The 19,511-nt window shown below is 35.8% G+C and overlaps 1 protein-coding gene across 3 annotated transcripts in view; it reads right to left on the bottom strand.

Moving 5' to 3' along the window:
* Positions 1-1,357: 1,357 nt before the first annotated feature.
* LOC117399444 (signal transducing adapter molecule 1-like) overlaps positions 1,358-19,511 on the bottom strand; it is a 19,525-nt gene continuing 1,371 nt past the window's right edge. For 2 of the 3 annotated variants that reach the window (XM_059023133.1, XM_033998600.3), the window contains exons 2-14: positions 11,376-11,460; positions 9,880-9,955; positions 8,369-8,464; positions 7,767-7,913; positions 7,102-7,192; positions 6,404-6,596; positions 4,799-4,893; positions 4,621-4,709; positions 4,152-4,239; positions 3,945-3,999; positions 3,393-3,546; positions 2,238-2,413; positions 1,358-2,055 (exon numbers count right to left, since the gene is read on the bottom strand). In XM_059023133.1, coding sequence (XP_058879116.1) covers positions 1,836-2,055; positions 2,238-2,413; positions 3,393-3,546; positions 3,945-3,999; positions 4,152-4,239; positions 4,621-4,709; positions 4,799-4,893; positions 6,404-6,596; positions 7,102-7,192; positions 7,767-7,913; positions 8,369-8,464; positions 9,880-9,955; positions 11,376-11,443 — 1,548 coding nt within the window. In that variant the 5' untranslated portion in view covers positions 11,444-11,460 and the 3' untranslated portion in view covers positions 1,358-1,835. The remainder of the gene's footprint in view (positions 2,056-2,237; positions 2,414-3,392; positions 3,547-3,944; positions 4,000-4,151; positions 4,240-4,620; positions 4,710-4,798; positions 4,894-6,403; positions 6,597-7,101; positions 7,193-7,766; positions 7,914-8,368; positions 8,465-9,879; positions 9,956-11,375; positions 11,461-19,511) is intronic. The other variant, XM_033998601.3, reaches the window with a different exon arrangement.

Genomic DNA, 19,511 nt, shown 5'->3' with positions numbered 1-19,511 from the left:
AGTGTTGTATTTTTATTTATTATATATTGTAACAATTCATTTCACAAACAACTGTCAGTACCTGCTGTCAGTGTGTTACCAATCAATCTTCCCTTCTACAGTGTATAATATACAAGATAAATTGAGTTTCCACATGGAATTGTTTACTGTCAATGTGTATACCTGGTAAGTCATTGTGACCTCTCAAACAATGACAATTTTTATGCGTGATATTTAAGCTCAGAAGGGAGTTTATATATGTGAAATATTCATATTACTGGGCAGGAAAATTTCAGGGGGTTGGGAGATACATGGCCAGTATGCTGTAAAAACACTAGACAGTAATATAAAGTATATAGAAAATATTGTCCTTGACAAACAAAACATAAAAACCTAAATGTCAAACCTAAAAAGCAGCATTACTTGTCAAACAGTTTTGTTGAGTTTTAGTACATTTTCAGGTACACATCTTAAAAGGACATTCTTACTTCCCAGTATCCTTGGTCAAAAGTCAAGTCATAATTCTGCTTTAGTACCTACACAAGTCATGCTAAAAGGCTGAGATATAAGTTTAACTAGCATCGACAATAACGTTTCACTTGATCAGTACATTACAAACAAAAACAACATCATTATGGTCTTTGATCATATGAAGCACCATAACACATGTTACTTAAATATACATATACACCAAATATACAATTAAAATACAGAAATTCGTAACGGTACTCCCATTTGTCAAAAGGAATTATGCACTCATGGTCAAGATTAAATGGTTCTCTAAAGCAGTATGTGTTTAGTAATGTATCAATAGGAAAACCACATTGTATTACATTTAATGTCATATACTGTGGTTTAATTACCTTTTGTCAGTTCCCTTCAAAGCATCTTTCCTTTTGTTGTTTTAACCGTCTTATGGATGAGTATAATATTATGGATGGTATAATGATTCCCTTGCTTATGTAGAAGTCTAGTTTTACAACTACACAGCAAAGGCCGACAAAGCTCTCAAAGAAAAAAAAAAAAAAAAGCTGAACACAATGTACAATAATTCCCTGGCCCGAAGTTAGATATTTAAAAACACAAATCTAAATATGTAAACTTATATCCCAGCCTTAATCCAATGACAAGATATTTCTATATTAGTGCTCATTAGAAGTTAAATATTTCATTTTCGGATTTACTCAAGTTTCTACATTAAAGCATGGGTCTTCCTGTAGCGTTATGACAAACATCCAGTTTCACAAGGAAGATTATACATAAAATACAGCATAGTTTAAAAGAATAATTGGATTATGTAGACACAAATAAAACATATTGTTTATACCGCAGCGTATATATATATATATATATATATATATATATATATATATATATATATATATATATATATATACACATATACATACACACACACTTATTAAAATACACTACAAAAACATAATACCTAGCTCTTCATACATTTTTATGCTGCAAATTAATCAATTAACACTGACTTAGAGATGCTAACATGATCACTATTGCGAGCCAAAATGACTCCTAATGAAAATCGCATCCCCAATATATGTACAATTTATGCAACACAATGTTCAAACTTTCACAGTTTAGCCAGCTGCACCCAGCATAAATAGTAATCATAGTAACAAGAATGTTACAGAGAACAAAACAATCATTGCTCTCTGCAAAAAAATCCTGTAAAAAATAAAGTTCTAAACAGTCATTGTAATGTGGTAGAGTTGTTGTTAACCCTTTGTCCCAATGTGTAGAGAATGGAGGACCATGACTACCGCAAATTAAATTAAAAGTAAGGTCTAGCAGAGGTTGAGCTAGATAAGGAATGCTCAAAGTCTGAGGTCCTATAGCAGTACCTTTTGAGAGTAATGAGATTGCTGTTGGCTGTCTGTTTGCTGGGGAAGGCTTGTGGAGGCAACAGTGTAGTTTGGCATCTGGGACACATTGGTGGCAGTATTCTGGTATGCACACACGTCAACACTAGCAGTAGCATGAGCAGGTGGGCTGTAGACAGGAGGCTGGTTCATATATGTGCTTCCTGGTCCTGAATTTACCATAGTGCTGCTGGGGGGGGGGGGGGGATGACAAAAGACCCAAATCAGTTTTTATGTTAGTTCAAACATTTCCACTTGTAAACTACCTCAGATTTTGATAAAAAGCTAAGTGGTTATATAATACCCTAGTTCGCTTTCAAACAAAAAGCCTTATCGCCAAAACATCTTTGTATCTAAAGTTAGTTGAATTACTTTGTGTAGGCGCTTGGAGCCGGCTGGCTGGTCAGGGTAGCTCCTGCGTTTGGTGGAAGTGCTCCTTGGTTCAAGGAAGGGTGCTGTTCTTGTGGAATACTGTAGCCCTGTACTGGTCCCGTTTGAGCACCACCATTTACTATATATGCGCTGCTCTGTGCTTGTCCAGGGTAAACCTAGTGGTGAAACCATTGTAAAAGATCAAAAAGGACTTCTAAATACATGCAAAACATTCACACCAGAGCAGCGCAACCTTTTTGCAGTTATCAATGGCCAGTGAGGTTTTGATACAGACAGAAAATGATAAAAACATACAAACTTTTAAACACATTTCTATAATTTAGTTATTTTTCTTGCTAAACATTCACTTGTTATAGAATACTGTAATCTGCCAAGTTTTTAACCTGTAGTACTTTGTATTTAATCACATCCTGATGTAACTATCACTATTTAATCATATCCTGATGTAACTATCACTATTACCTGCTGTATTATTGAATTGTGGTTTGTCAAACTTGTACTTTGCTTGAACAAAAGTTATTGTATTTCTTGCTCTTATTGTATTACTTGTATTGTAACGCTTGAAATGTTTTTGCTTACGATTGTAAGTCGCCCTGGATAAGGGCGTCTGCTAAGAAATAAATAATAATAATAATTATAAATTTGATTATTCCTTGATTGATCGGGTTATGGCATTTAATATAGATGTAAAACACATCCACGGACCAGACTTACAAATTACCCCAGTTTAATACAAACATTTTACATTTAAAAAGAAAATAAAGTGTTTCAATTGTTCATACTTTAGTGTGGGTGTACATTGTGATTTTACCACATGGGGGAGCCCAGTGGCACTACATGAACAGCTCTGCATCACTGAAAGCTAAAAGCTTAATGTTATCAGTGGCGTTCGATCATAATTCACAATTATAGTGTTTCTAAACAACGACACTGGTTAAGTCTGTAAAATTCAAATAAGAAAACGAAATAATGCACTTCCATCTCATAATCCTATATTATTCATTAAATGATTTGTTCTAATATAACACTTGTCATTCATTTTGCTGGTGATGTTTGTCATTGAAAAATAATCATAAAAACAACAACAACTGTTTTATTAACAATAGAATGAACTAAAATAGTTATGTGTCATACCTGTGAAATGGCAGAAGCAGGCTGTTGCATATAATATTGTTGGCTTGGCAGTTTGGCATACATGGCATACACAGGGTCTTCATTCATCAGTTTTGCATATAGTGAAAGGGCCTCCATCACCTTTACGTTCAGTTCTGACAGTTCAGAGTGTTTCCTGAAAGCAATATTATTTATTGGGTTTATTGAAGTCTCAGGCAACCACAGCTTACAAAGACATTTAGTGGGAGTTCTTAGTCAGTCCCTCCTTGTCGTACAGGAGGCCCCATGCAAATTGTTCTGTCAGTGTATTTTTCAGATGTCAACAGCAGCATTTTTTAAAAAAATGCAATCTCAGAAAGGTATTTATTGTTTATAAATACAACATGCAAAAAGTAGAAACAGCGTTGAAAGAGTCATAGTAAATCATTGTTTTTTGCACATAGTAATGTTCCCTTTTTATTTGTGACGATTTAAAATTGAGAGTCATGGAAAAGCTCTGTTTGTACAGTACAGAATATGCTGGAATGCCAAGCTATTCTAATGAGGGAAAATAACTGCCAAAAAGAAACATACCTATCAATGTCTTCAAGCTTCTGATCAATCATAGGTTCCATTTGATGGCAGGCACCTACAAGCATATACAAAATTAGCAATGAATGAATTAAAGTCAATATTAAAAACAGCATTTTAAAAGATAACCCCATTGGTCGATGTACCAAGAGTTTGCTTATTATATATAAATAAATGCAATATAAATGCAAGACAGCGAGATCAGCCTACCCTCAAGATGCAGTAGTTCGGGGGATTCTGGCTGACCATCCGTAGGGTCGGCACTTTGTAACATTTGTTGTAATTGGTCTATTTTATCCTAAATAAGCCAAAATATTAAAGACATCAAAATCAAAATGTTTCAAGTAAATTGTGACATTTTCCAATATTTGTTTATTTTTTATTTTTATGATGCACACTGTTCATGGTGAAGCTATATAGGTTTTACAGTCAATTTACAAAAATATGGTTAAAAGATAGTATCGATTGCCACATTATAGTAAATCATAAGCAGGGGCTGGGCCAGCTCTATCAGCTAGGACAAAACTTTGAAACACAATTGTCCATTGCAGGATTACAAAAACTGGGTGGGACCATTTAAAAAAAACAAACAAACAAAAAAAAAAAACACACAACACAGCATACATCCACACACTCTTCTGGGGAAGCCACTGAAACTCACCAGAACATGGACACTTACTTCATCAATATACACTGGCTCTGGTTCAGGTTCCAATGTCTCTATTTGGACCTCATCACTAAACTGCACCGTTTTCTTCTCTGTTTTGACTAGAAAACAAAATGGTAATAAATCACTTAGAATCCACAATATACTGTATGAGATAGATGCAACTCATATCAAAAGAGACATTACTTACTTATGTGAGGCTCTGCAGTAAGGTCTGCAGTCACAAAGTTTGAAGGAAATAAACCGATTGCTTGATATGTTTCACCCTTCCACCAGTTTGGGTCACTGTTGGACAAATTCAAAGCTATTGTGAGATCCATAGCGGAGACAAATGAAATAACTAGGAATTATTCTTCTACAGTGGTGTCTGATTTTGGACTGTCTGCATTCTCAATGATGGTTAAAGTTCAACATGATTACGATAAAACAAATGATCAGTATGCCATTTCTTTATATGTGTTTTTAACTACATTTCAGCTGTATACTTTATCACCACTTGTTTGTACCTGTATTGTTCCTAGAATATACCTGTGCCCCTCTTCGTCACAAAGTATAACTCGCTTCCATCTCTTAATAAATATTTACAGATAAAACTACCACCATCAGATATGCTGCCATACAAAGGTTGACAATTATTGATATTCAACACTGATCCTCTAGAATTGATTATTGCAATGCACTTTTTTTCTGGTGTCTCAAAATGTGTGGTATCTCGCTTGCAGCTTGTTCAGAATACCGCCGCTAGAATTCTGACTAAAACCAGGGAAAGTGAACATATTACTGTTTTGGCATCCTTACACTGGCTCCCTGTGCAGTATAGAATTGATTTTAAGATTTTGCTGTTAACTTACAAGGCCCTGAATAGATTAGCACCTAGGGGTTACTGACCCCATATCTTCCAAACCGCACTCTGAGATCTGCTGGTTATTCCTAGGGTCAACAAAGGCAACACAGGAGGAAGGGCTTTTTCTTGTAGCTCCGAAATTATGTAATGCTCTGCCTTCGTTTGTCAGGGAAGTTGGAACTGTTACAGTTTTCAAGGCAAGATTAAAAACGCACTTTTATAAAATGGCTTTCTTATCTTAGTGGGTTTTAATGTAACTTTAAAATTGCTGCTTGTGTTATTATGTGTATACTGTTATTTAAAACTGTTATTTAAAATGGTCTGACTGTGACAGTTGTATGTGTGACATGCTATTCAAATGTATTGCAGTTTGTCCTTTTTTCTGCTATGTACTGTACAGTGTTTTGCGATACTTTTGTATAAAAAGCGCTATATAAGTGCAATAAATAACTTGATCTGTTGGTTTGCCTTACAAAACATTTATATAATTTCAGTGCCTTTTCCTAATACATAGACTGTGTGCTGTATGCTATGCATGTACATTATGCATCCCCTGCAGGGGATAAAAACTGATTAAGCACATTAAGCAAGGGCATAACTGCAATTTGTATTAATGAAAACCTCAGATATTGGACTATTTATACTGTAGATGATTAAGTGTAAGACAAGCGATACTGAACTAGTTTTGCAGCAGCACTGCCCTCGCTTTGTATTGAACTTCTTAGATGGGAAAAAGGGCTCTGCAAACATGTTTAAAGTTACAGAGATTAATACAATATGCGTTACATTACAATTAATCATAAGAATCTAGTTGCTAGCCTTTCTTCAGGGGACATACTGTACCTTAATACAATAAGACTTCTTTAGAGAAACAACTGAATAACTTCATGTGTACCCTCTCACAGGACAGCAGCTAGCATCTGAACAGAGCAATACGCTCTCCCGATTTACCTGTCGTCAAGAACTGTGATGATTTCCCCCGCTTTAAATGTCAGCTCATTGTCTTCAGCAGCTTCAAAGTCGTAAATCGCTCGCACTTTTCGGCCCTCGGATTTCAGGTTTGTTACAAGGCTCGAGGCACTAGGATACAGACTGATGAGGCCCTGCTGCTGTGGCCTTTGTTCTTTTAATGATAACTCGATAGCTGGATATAAAGAAAGGTTACACCTCATGACTGGCACGGAGACACTGATCTATCTATCTATATAAAAATGTGATTCTCTCACACTGGTTTCCCTATTGTTTATATATAATGTAGGCAGTAGGCCTTTTGAAAAAGCATTATTGGTGGAGTAAAACCAGCACATGATATCTAGACTGTTTATGTTTTTTTTTTTTGTTTTTTTTAAATCATCAATAATAATAATAATAATAATAATAATAAATAATAATAATAATAATAATAATAATAATATAATAATAATAAAACATTCCGTGCTGTTTTATCTATTTTACTTTTATTACTGCAATACAGGTCTATGTTTAAAAATGGAATTCCATATCACTAAGATTAAAAGGTGTAGCCAAACCAACACACATATAAAAACTAATTCATACAGGTGTTTGTTTTTGATTTGGTTGGTGGTGTCTCACATGTTACTCTAGAGTCCAGAGTATGATCGTTCAATAGCTGCAACAATTAAACTTGCCTTTTGCCAGGTCCTCCTCTTCCTTTTTAGTTGCTGCTGTTGTGGGGTCCTTAGCTACTAAAGCAGGGCTTGCTTTTGCCTGGTCTGCTGCCTAGCTCAGATAAAAGTATTTCAAAATAAACGATCAGTGCTTAAAATTAACTGCACTAAAAATATAGATTTCAGCATCTCACACTTTATGCATTCTTTCTGTTTTTCTTAAACCAACAGTGAGTTGCAGATACCATTCCTGGGGAGTGTTACGAATACATAACAGCAAGCAACTGGTAATAAACAAAAAGTATTTTTTTTCATATTTATGTTTTAATCTGCCATTGAATCGTAGTAATTAATATGCTGTAGTAAATTAAATACGATTTAAATACTCCAATTATACAAGCAGTATGATTTTAGGTGATGTGAAAATGTAACCTTCATTTCAATTGAGCTTTTAGAAAGCAAAGTGGTTCTATATGTTAAGAACAAAAGAAAGTTTACAAACGAGAGGAGGCCATTCAGCCCATCTTGCTCATTTGGTTGTTAGTAACTTATTGATCCCAGAATTTCATCAAGCAGCTTCTTGAAGGATCCCAGGGTGTCAGCTTCAACAACATTACTGGGGAGTTGGTTCCATACCCTCACAATTCTCTGTGTAAAAAAGTGCCTCCTATTTTGTGTATACACACCTGAGAGCCTGCAGTTGGAAATGATACTCCTTGCTCCTTCAGGTTTTTTATCATCGCTGATATCAGACTAAGCTGTGGGTCATTCTTGAAGTCTTCTGCCCATTCTACCATTAGGGCTTTTAATTTTTCACAGACCCTCGGATGACCCTGAAAGTAGAAGGAATATAGTTGTTTTAACACTCACAAGTATTCTCTATTGCACAGCTCAGTCCATTGTCCCTTATTCACCTTTCATAAAGGAGTCCTTCCAACCAAGTTCCATTCAATTTTTATCAAATTTGGATGAGCACTTCCTAACATATAGCCTGTAATAGCTCAAGGTATGTAGAAAAAGATGTCGCTTAAATACAGTACACTATAAAGAAATCAAATACATCTGTGTATAACAATATATGTGTTATTTCAGGAAATCAAACAGTTTAATGCCTGCACAAAGGGAGACACATTTGGTTGGAGGTGAGGGACAATGGCGACGTCTAGAAGAGTTTATATGAAGTCTGTAAATCAGAAAACTTTGTTGAATTGCTTCATAATTGAATTCACAATGAAAAATAGCATTCTGTATTTAATTCTTACCCCATATTAAAAACGGACTCACCTACCTTATTTAAAACATTGCTAACTTCACTGGCAAAATCTCTCGAACAAACTTCTAGATGAAAAATTTTGCCACAGTTTGATACAGATGCTCCTAGAAGCTTAAAAGAAAAGATTAAAAAAAAAAAGTAAACTTCAACAGACATCTGAACAATCTTGATTGTGTTTTCAAATAAATGCCATAGTGAGAAAGATGTAGAAGTCACAGCATACTCTAATACTGTATAAGAATAAAAGACATACCGGTAGTAACTAAAACAATCACATGGACTGTTGGAATATTTCTCTTTAGACCGAAAAGATTATCATACTGGTATGAAATAAGACAGCTACCTGGGATATGATACTGACATTTTTACCACACTAGGGGGTTGATCTAATTGATCTGAATATCATTGTGAAAGCCAACATCTCTAACAGTGTGTGAGAGTCGCTGGAGTGTATTTTTAAAAGTATGTGTCTCTAAAAGCAAGAAAAGAGAAGTCAGAATTAGAAATATATTTTAATTTAAATATACATGGCTAAACATCATATCTGAGTGTACACAAAGTGAGCCACATTTAGGGAGAAGGATACATTATACAAATCAAATATCCTTTTAGCTCAGTGCTGAAGGGATGCTATTTCTGGCCTGATGTCCACTTCAAGGGCCTATACCATAGTAACCAGATAATCAAACCATTTGGAGGCAAGAACAGTGGCTCAGGGCTGCTCACAAGTTAATTATGAATTACTTACTGCAATAGTTAAAATGTAGACAGCTGTGTGTGTGTGTGTGTGTGTGTGTGTATGTATAACGAGTTTGAAGAACAGTTTCAAGATCTGATCTCTTAAACATGTCCCACCCAATTATAGGCCCATATTTCAGATGAGTTTCTGTAATATTTTGGGATTTCATAAAACACTTCCAGGACCTCCAGTAAATAAGCTGAGACAGGGAGGTGGAAACTATGTCTATTTGGTGTGAAATGACCCCTTTGCTGGGCTAGGGAGGAAAATAACTGTGAATGCTATATTTCAGATGATCAACAAGGCCATGCAGAGACTTCCAGACCTGTTCCCTTTCCTCCAGGTTTCAGTAGCTTGGTAACATCCATTAATGATGGGTAAGTGGGTTGCAGTGGTGAGGGAACATTCTAATTGGGCATTTGAATTAGGGTAGAAAACAATGGGTAAAACAATGAGGCTGCCATTAAAGTCACTGGCATAATTATGTCTGCTACACCATTTTGAAAAAGGTGCTTCTATACTTTACTTTTATAATGCTAGATTCAACTGATCAGTGTATTTTTGTACCCTGGTACAATTTTGTGTACAGCTTCCATTTTCTGGTAGGCCATAGTGGTCAGCATAACCTTGCATTCACACAGCTTGCTTTTACAAAGAAATATAGAAATGAAAGAAACCACTTCAGGCTTCAGTATGCGTGCCTCATATTGCTGTAGGGCATCATTAATGATAGACTCAAAAGCAAGCGCTTAGATGTAATGGCTGGACTATCTTTGGAATGACTTACTGTCAGTGCTTGCATAGCTACATGAGGATCCTTGTGGTTCACACGTCTCATAATGGACCTTAGGCTTTCTCTGGGCCTAATGGAAATAAAGGTTAATAATAATTACATTTATGAAATACTAAATTATACTGAAAACAACATTAAAATAATCTTTTCAATGTTAAATAAAACGTGGTATGTGAATAAGATTAAAAAAAATAAACATAACTGTAAACCTAAATAACCCTTGAAAACATACTTTGTGACCCCAAATATAATAGTACAGCACATGGAACACATTGTAGACAGAAATTGTATTTTTTGATAACCAAAAGATTAGATTATGTTAATTTTATAAATATTAACTGCATGTATGCTGAAATGATTGGTAATATAAATTAAAATCGGTGAAGTCTCTATAAACAGGAATTTGTTTTCTAGTCTATACTGCAATAGTAAAAAAACTTTTGTAAAACTATGACAAACCTAGACCGAAAACAGTCATGCCATGTGTATATGAAGACAAATCTATGAATTTAAGCAATATAATATATACTCAAATCTATTTTAAAATTAATGCAGTAATCTCTGTGAATTCTACTCCTCCAATCATTAGGTGTAGCAGTGGTTCAATATAATATCTAATCTAATCTATTTTAAAATGAATACAGTAATCTCAGTGGTTCAGGTTTCAATGCACTGGTCTATATTTGGCTGTGTCTTGGGTTTAAAATCTGTACCTCGTATATCTAGTTTTGAAAATGTAAGAGCTAATTTTAGAAAATGCTGTAGCGCTCTTTTGAGCTCCAGGTTTAGGACTACAGGGTGGTTACACTGTACCTAGCATTGTCACTTTATACATCTGTGGGACAGTGTTAGTTATCCCATCCTTCTCATATGGAGAAATGTGGTTCCATATGTACAGTTGTAGCAGTTTCCAGCAACACAAAGTACAGTGCTACCTGACACAGATATTAAAAGTAGCCTGTAGCATCTGTGCAGAAGATAGCAACTAGAAAGAAAATGTCACTTACGTCTGTGGAAAAGAAAGATCTGTGAGACTTGCAATGAATGTAAAGATAATGTAGAATGTAAGATTTACTAGAATTATTTTACAGCTCTGTCTCCTTTAAATCAGGTTTTGCTTTGCCCAAAATTGCTCTGTAAATTGGTTTAGATAGGCTGGCTTTGGTAAGAAGTGGAATGCTAAAAATAAGATACTGTAGATATCGAAAACAGGAAAGACTGTCAAGCCAAGCATGACCTCAATACTTGAGACTAGAGACCCTTGAGAATAACTCCTACTGCATCTCCACTCAAGCAGGATAAATAGCTGAGTGAACAATAAAATTCATTATTTCATATCAGCATTATGAAACCTAAATAATGAGAAATGTACTCAACTTACATCAGTGTATAATGGAATACAGAATGTTGGAAGCTGCTTTACAGTTTATTTAAAAATAAGTATTTGAAATAAACGGCACCATTTACACATTACGCTCTTTTTGACTCACCCTGTGCGAGACTGCCCTACTTTGTCACAGATATCCAGTATAAGTCCCCAGTCCTCAGCTGTGTTCATCTCACTGGTTGCTTTCTCTGTTGAATACAAAGTTACAGTAAATAGACGCAAACCAGACAGACAGGGGTTAGACAAAGAAACAAGAGTTTGATATTAACCATGGCCCGGCGGCCCAGGGCCAGTAGAGATCTCGGTTTGGCCTGTAGTTATGAAGCACCACAGGACCGACTGGGCCGGTTACATTTTTGAACTAGTAGTATAGTATAGTGCACATGGCTTCTGAAGCACTGAAATGAATAATGATTAAGAAAGAAATTCTGAAAAAAAATGAAGACCATTTAGTGGAGACTTCATCTGGCTTTATTATGACAGTGAAAAAAATACACCTTGTTTGCAGTCAGTTTGCCAGAAAAAACAGCTTTTTGTGTTGGGAATTCAACATTTGGTTTACATCATATCCAGTCTCATCATATCCAGTTCGCAAGGTAGCAGGAGTTTGTCTGCTGTGACTGCAGCGAACAATCCACAAAATGCACCTATGGATGCCTAGATACAGGATCGAATTGTAAATCCTTTTGATTTGGGATCTGATGTGTTCACATCAGAAATGCCATTCACAATCTTTCCAGGACCAGCAAGATTGGCGCCGACTTGGGAGAGGCTACAAGCGACAATGCTCTGAGAAGGACAGTTATTATTTTGTTTTATTATGATTATTGTTTGAATAGTGTTTATTAGGATTATTATAATTCAGGTAACGTTGCGACCATATGTTAACAGCTCGGTTGTGGGTTTGCTTGTAAAAGAAAAATTGTGTCATTTGTACACATACATTTTCAAATCTTGAATACGGTATTTTCATTTTCTGACAAGCACACAAATGTATGCATGTTAAAATGGCAGAAATAATGTATTAAAAATCTTCGCTTTGCCCCCCCCCCCCCCCCCCCTTGTTTTTTTTTTGTTTTTTTTGAGACGTGGGCTCTCTTCGGTTACCGTACAGTTAGAAACATATTGAAAATAAAAAAACACAATGAAAATACATATATAGATTTTGGGCCAGATACAACTGATCCGGGCCAGTAAAAACACTAGCTCAGTGGCACAAGTGGCCAGTAGTTAAAAATCTAAACATAGAGCCCTGACAAATACAAAAAGTTCTGCCTTTGGTGGAAGTACAGCACTTTATTTAGCAATTTCAGGACTAAATTAAGTGAAAGGTACAAAGTGTTTGTCAAACCACTTCCCTTTTCCCTTCCTCCAAATCACCACAGCCTGACCCCGTCAACCACAAGTTACTATTCCTGAAAGCTTTGACATTAAATCTGCACGTTAGCACTGCGCTAACTGTAATGGCAAAAATCGACTACAAATTAAAATCTTTAACATAAATGTCCAAAATAATAACATTTGCAGTTGTTTTTCTTTACCACCTCACATCCTCATTATTTAAATCCTAGCTATTAATGCACATTCGCCATTTATAATATCTTTTTTCATTTATTTTTATTTGTAGCCATCTTACTTCAAGATTTAGGCTTATCTTCCTGCACCATTCTAAAGATTTTGGGAAGTTCAGGGATAACACTTAGTCATCATTTACAAAAAAATATCTTTTATGATGTTTGCGATTGGATTAACACTGATAAAACCAGTATTTTATTAAGGCAACACAACCCTCCCATTTATGCCTTACAACTTAAACATATAGCCTAATGCATATGATTTTGTAACATATTTCTGGAAATACTCTTTTCTTAATACATGTTCTCGCTATTCAATTATGCACAGACATCCTCTTAATATTCCTCATACATCCAGAGTTGGTGTTGTGGTACATCAATGCAATGCTCAAACACTGTAGCATACATTCTGGTTTGATGAGGCTGTTTACAGTTACATTTAGATATGTTAGTTTTTTTTTGTTTGTTTTTTTTTACTGTCTAATTGTTAAAGCTTTAGGAATGTAACACTGTTTGCAAAGCACATCACATCCAGAAACCCATCAGAAGAGTTTAGGGCTGCAATGAAGGGTACATTTTGACCTTCGAAGGTTTGGAACACCATAGCTACTTGTTTATATTTAATTGAAAATCCTATTAGTTTACAGGTAAGCCATATAAATGGAATAAATGAAGCTGATGCTGCTTGCGTGTAAGCTTGCATTGCAGCAGCACTAACTGCAGCGGACTTAGGGAAAACAAACTTAATTTAACAGTCACCATTCCATGCAGGTTATCAGTCACATTTTACTACTACTACTACCAATATGAACTTACGATTGTAAAGTGACCCCAGAGATTGAATGTGCCTCCAGGATACAACAACAGTCGCTTGCACAGTTTGCATACAACTTTTTTTTTTGGTCGTCTGGACATTTAACAAAAAAGAAATCCCAAACAGCAGAGGGGTTGAGACTTTTCTTTCAGTACCGCTTATGCCATCGCTTTGCTGTCGAGATGGTGAATGAAGAAATTATGGTTAACAGGGGCCAAGGGGTGCTCAGCTTTTTCAAAATTAAAATTTAGTGTTGGCGTATATTTTGTATGTTTCAAACATATCCTACCATAGTAGTTCTCTTACACTGTCTTGTACACCAGGTATTCAGTACATATTTTATTGAAGCACTACAACCGCTATAGGTACCCCCCAGTGCTTTGGATTATATACCTTGCTCCATACACAGCAGTGGCACATATAGAGTTGCTACGTACAAAGATTTGGTTGGATTTTAATACAACAACTTTTGCTTAAGTAATATGCATTATACAAATAAAAAAATCGAATTTTGCATGCGAGTGACATTTAATGTGTGACTTATAGTATGCACACATTGTCAAAAGATTTCTGTTAATAGAAAAAACACACACACACACACACACAGTGTGTGAATGGCATCTGACGAACCTTCGAAGGTTTAAAACAATCTTCGAATTCCTGATTAGGGGACTAGAATAAGAAATGAGCAAACATCATCCTGATCAAAGCATTGACCAGAGCAGTAAAGTGTACAAAGTGTCTCGATCTAATAAGTATATTAATAAATGTTTGTGTTTTAAGCAATATGACCGATCACTTTCTAATTCTGTTTAACTTCAACTAAACAAAGAACGCATACTGTGGCAGTAGAGCATATATTGTACAACTTTAGTGTGTTTTAAAATTCTGATTCTTTAAAAAAAAAAAAAAAAAACATTAATTGCGAAGTCTTTTTTTCTGCGTTTTGTTCTGTGTGATTCTTTTGTGTTATTTTGGTGAATTACAGTAATTCAAGTAGTTTACAGTAGTATTTCTCCATTTTTAGTAAGTTGCATGATGTACTGTATACAGTGCTATTAAGGTTATCATGGTATTTTTTGTTATGGTTTTCATACCACGGACATTTGATCCCGGCCCATCCCTAAACCCAACACCTGTATCGTTAACAAGTCAGTTCGTTATGACACTTGGAAGAGATCCAGAGGGATTTCTGCCATGTGTTCTGACTTGGCTTCATGGATGTGAAGTTATGTCCTGAGAGTTAAGATCTCTATACACTGGACATGATGCTATTTATCCTGGGATAAAATGGTACTTTCGCTGCGACACTATCTTTCACACCAGAGGCGACAGGTGTGTAATATGACAGGAGACTGTTATACAGCTAATAAAAAAAATGTGGAATACAGAATAGCTTTTCAGAATACTTTTTTCAGTAAAGGTAAATACACACCAGCTATATCCAGTTCTCCGGAAATTCTGCCAGATGTTCTCTTTCATGTACGAAATGTAACCATTACCTAATGGGTGTTTACCTCCTAAAGACTAATGATGGGAATTTCAAATAAGATATTCGAATATACCAAGAATAAAAGTTTAGAATACCCGAATACTCGACCTCCAATTACTCATAACAGCGACAGGTCGTTAGGACATATTAGCAGCAACCACACATAGAGGTGTATAGATAAATACATCAACAGTAACAGCGAAGAAAACATCGAAGGCATCTAATGTATTCAAAGTAAAACATGATTTAAACTAGAAGAAATAAGAATACCCAACAGAGGGGTTTTAACTATAAAACACAGAACTTTATAATAACTGCGTCCTCAACCTAGGGCTCTGTGCCAAGGGAGACTGGACGACACACCCTGGAAAGTAGTGCACCTCGGACATCCGGGTACGTACTACCATTCAGACCGGCTACTCACGCAAGTTTAAGCATTGTCCCCCTCCCCATTCGGGCCGTGAATGTACCATCAGCCACGGACCTGCAGAATGCCGCGGTGGTGTCTCAGGAGGTAGCAGCTCTGCTGCAAAAACAGGCTATGTGCATAGACCCCCTCCGGTTGGATGCAGGGTTTTATCCCAGCACATCCCAAAAAACCAGCGCACAGGAAGTACCTGCAGTTCGCTTTTCAGGGAACAGTGCACGAGTTCTGTGTCTTACCATTTGGCCTCTCTCTAGCTCCCCGTGCCTTCTCGAACTCCATGGAATCTATCCTGGCCCCACTGAGACAGAGGTAATCAGTGCTCATTTGTGCCCAGTCTCCAGCAAAGGCAGAGGTCCACGCGGAACTGGTTACCGGCCACCTTTAATGGTTGGGCCTTCCAGTTAATCATGTGTAGAGTCAGTTCACACATTCTCAGATAGCCTCCTATCTAAGAGTGTGTTTGGACTCCAGGTCCATGCTATCCACTCTATTGGACAGCAGAGTGCAGGGAATAGCCACTGGTTTGGAGCTTTTTTATTAGCTCAACGGAGCGCTCACGGTAGTAACATTCCAGAAACTTCTGGGAATGATGGGAGCAACTTCCTAGACTCCCTTTGGGTTTCCTGCACATGCGCCCTCTACAGGCTTGGTTCAACAGCAGGGTTTTTCAGTTGAACCGCGACCGCCTGTTGACATTGTCTAGGCACTGTCTAAAGGCACTCTCTTGGTAGAAACTGTCGGCTGAGCTACGTGGATTGGCAGGGGTGTGCAAGGTGTCGGTCTTGACAGCATGCGAAAACCGGAAGTCGGCCATCTTGGGGAAAGCGCATTAGCTGCAAGGGCTCTGAGCATTTTAAAATAAATAGCTTTCTATACAATTACCGCATATATGTCTATAAATAGGTCTTTTACATTGGCTTTACTATTCAAAACCAAAACAGCATTTGCTCCAGTGCAAAGTTTAGCATACTAATACAAAATAAGCAAACAAGCCATATTATCACCAAAAAGGAATAAACAGCTAATGCTTAACGACGGTATATTTCAACTCCCATTCCAGCCGACAGTTGGAAAATCTACACATCATTATTTTGTCGATGTCATCTGCATACATTAATTCCCAAATGATTCACATACAAATTTAAAGATATTTAAAAGTGCAAGTAAAAACTACTTGTGTCTATGAAAAGTAATTACAAAATAATGTATATTAGAATTTTAAAACCACAAAACTTGTCTTAGCACACAGTAAATTTCAAAGTAAGAAAAGTCCACATATTTAAGCAAACTGTTTGGTTTTGCAATAATTTATTACACAGAAAACAAGCGGTGAAACAGAAAAATTAATTTCAGGCACAAAAACAAACAAACAGTCAGATTATATAGATACCATAATTCCAAATGAGCCAGAAGATAAATGTGAAGCAATGTCTAAATGAAAGACAGAAGACAAGAAGCAGTATTAATTGGTAGTAAGTTTGAATACAGAAAAGATAAGCCATGAGCTGTACTTTGTTTAATTTTCTCATGCATTCCATTTTTTCTTTTGCATTTTATTAAAAACACACACGCACACAAATTCATGGAACCAACCAGTCCTTACATTTATTTTTAGTCTTCCAAGATTCTGACACTTTCCCATTGTGCGGTTTGAGAATGCGTAAGTGCATTAATAAATAAATAAATAATACATTTAAAAAAATGTGCTTAGGAGAACTGCAGTTTCAAACATTTTATTTAATTTTCTGTAAACATTCATGCGATTTCTACAGTAAGTTGTATTTCTTTCACTTTATATTTTTTCAATTCTGTTAACTGTTGCTTGATTAAAATAAATGCAAATAATAAATACTGTATTGGCATTTACTTGAACAGCGTATCTTGAAAGTAAAAGTCTACTATATAAAATATCAAGTAATAGGTATATGAAATGGAAAAACATGGAAATGACCTATTAAATGGAAAAGAGTAATGTTGAAAAGGAAAACCACTTTGGTCTGTAAATTACATTTATATACAGAAATAGTTTTGGATGTTTCTTATTCATTTTTATTAATACAGATTAGCACAAACCGACATACCACTTCCTTAGGAGATTAGCATGAGCTGCTATAGAAAATCTGGAGAAGCTTCCCTTTTTGACTGGTGCTTGCAGTCTGCCACAAAACACTGCAATACACGGCCAACTAGCTTTAACTTGTATTAAATTAAAGTATGACTACTTACTGTAGAAATCACACTGATGTTTATGTAGGACCCTGGAAAAGGGTCAAAGTTATTAACGCAGATTATATACTCTACTTCAGACTTTCAATGTAATACTGTTACAGCTCAAGTTTGCAAGAACGTGTCGCCACAAGAGGCACTCAGATCGATGAGCCAACTATACAGCTGGTGAGTGCGTAGGAGTAACAAGTTACAAAGTGAAAGCAAACACAGAGCTAACACAATCATTAATGTATACATTTTTTTATACTTTGCATCTATGTTTGCACCATGCCTTTTAGCACCCTAAAGGCCTGGACACACCAGCGTTTTGTTTTTTAAACACCAAGCAGACAGCGCCACACCAGCGTGTATGTACCCAGGCATCAATTCCCTTCCCCGGGTAAAAAAAAAAAAAGTACTTTCTAGCATTAAATTTAGCACTAAAATACCCTAAAATACTGCTGAAATACCCTCCCTATTTTTTTTTTTCAGACTAATATTGGAGGAGGAACACCACATACAAAAGTCAACTAGTAAAATCTACGTGTTGTTTCAGTCCTGGTCTTATGTGGAAACAATAATCTCTACAGAACACAACAGTTACATTTCCCAGATGTATTGCTATTACAAAAGTGTCTTTAATTTAAATTTTGTACTGGATCTCATGAGGTTACTTGGGAGAGTTCTAAATTCTAAAGCCCCATTTATCTTTATTTGCCATACAGCAGTTGTGTATATTATTCATACCATCACAGTTCACCCTTCCAACTCAGAAGGGTCTGGAATTTTATAAAAAGATATTTACATAAATTAGGTTGTTACCAAGCATTGAAAAGATCATGCTAAGTGTGAGGTTAAAATGACTGGGTTTTAGCTTTGCATTGTACATAAACTAGGGCTACTCCATGAACGTGGTTAGTTACTTACACTGATAAGTCATCAATATCTGACTAATTGCAAGGCTGCGTGTATGTGTTTTTTTTTGTTTTTTTTGGTGGTGATGAAGTTATCCTTAAAACAAAACAGTCCTCATTACAACGTCTTCGGCATGCCAGTAGTGCAGATGCAGTGATTTTGGGGGTTTTATTGTACAACATGTTTGGGGATTTTTAGGTCTACATTTAGTATGTTTTATTATGGAAATTCGTCACATTTTCATGGTCTACATTTAACTAATTATATATATATATATATATATATATATATATATATATATATATATATATATATATATATAGACACAAACACCCACACAGAACCCTTACTGTACTGTACTGTGTATTAACCTTACAGTCTGAAAGCCCTTCGCTTCCATGGACATAGTTAAATTATGGACTAGTTCCAGTGATTAATTGCAACGAAATGTGTTCTATGTCAACAACTTACTGGACACTGTATTGACGTCATTAATAACAGGGAATCTTTGTTGCCACAATTATAAACATAGCCTACTGTAGTGCTGCGACATGGTCAACAGTAGATGTCTAGTCTATATTCATAAATATTAATTCCACGAACAATACATAAATAATATATTGTATCTTTTTTATTATACAACCTGCTTTGGACAAAACTGTTACAGTGTAACTGATAAATACTGGTATGTTTAGAAATAACACTGATACCCATTTAACACATGCAAAATACACCATGAATGTCTATACGCTATACGCTTTTCGATAAGGCTGCTAAAAAAATATACAAGACTTGAGTTTTTTAGAGTA

This window comes from Acipenser ruthenus, chromosome 4 (assembly GCF_902713425.1).
Source record: "Acipenser ruthenus chromosome 4, fAciRut3.2 maternal haplotype, whole genome shotgun sequence".
Taxonomy (NCBI): Eukaryota; Metazoa; Chordata; class Actinopteri; order Acipenseriformes; family Acipenseridae; genus Acipenser; species Acipenser ruthenus.
The sequence above is the reverse complement of the archived record's forward strand: the minus strand, read 5'-3'. Positions and strand labels throughout refer to the sequence as shown.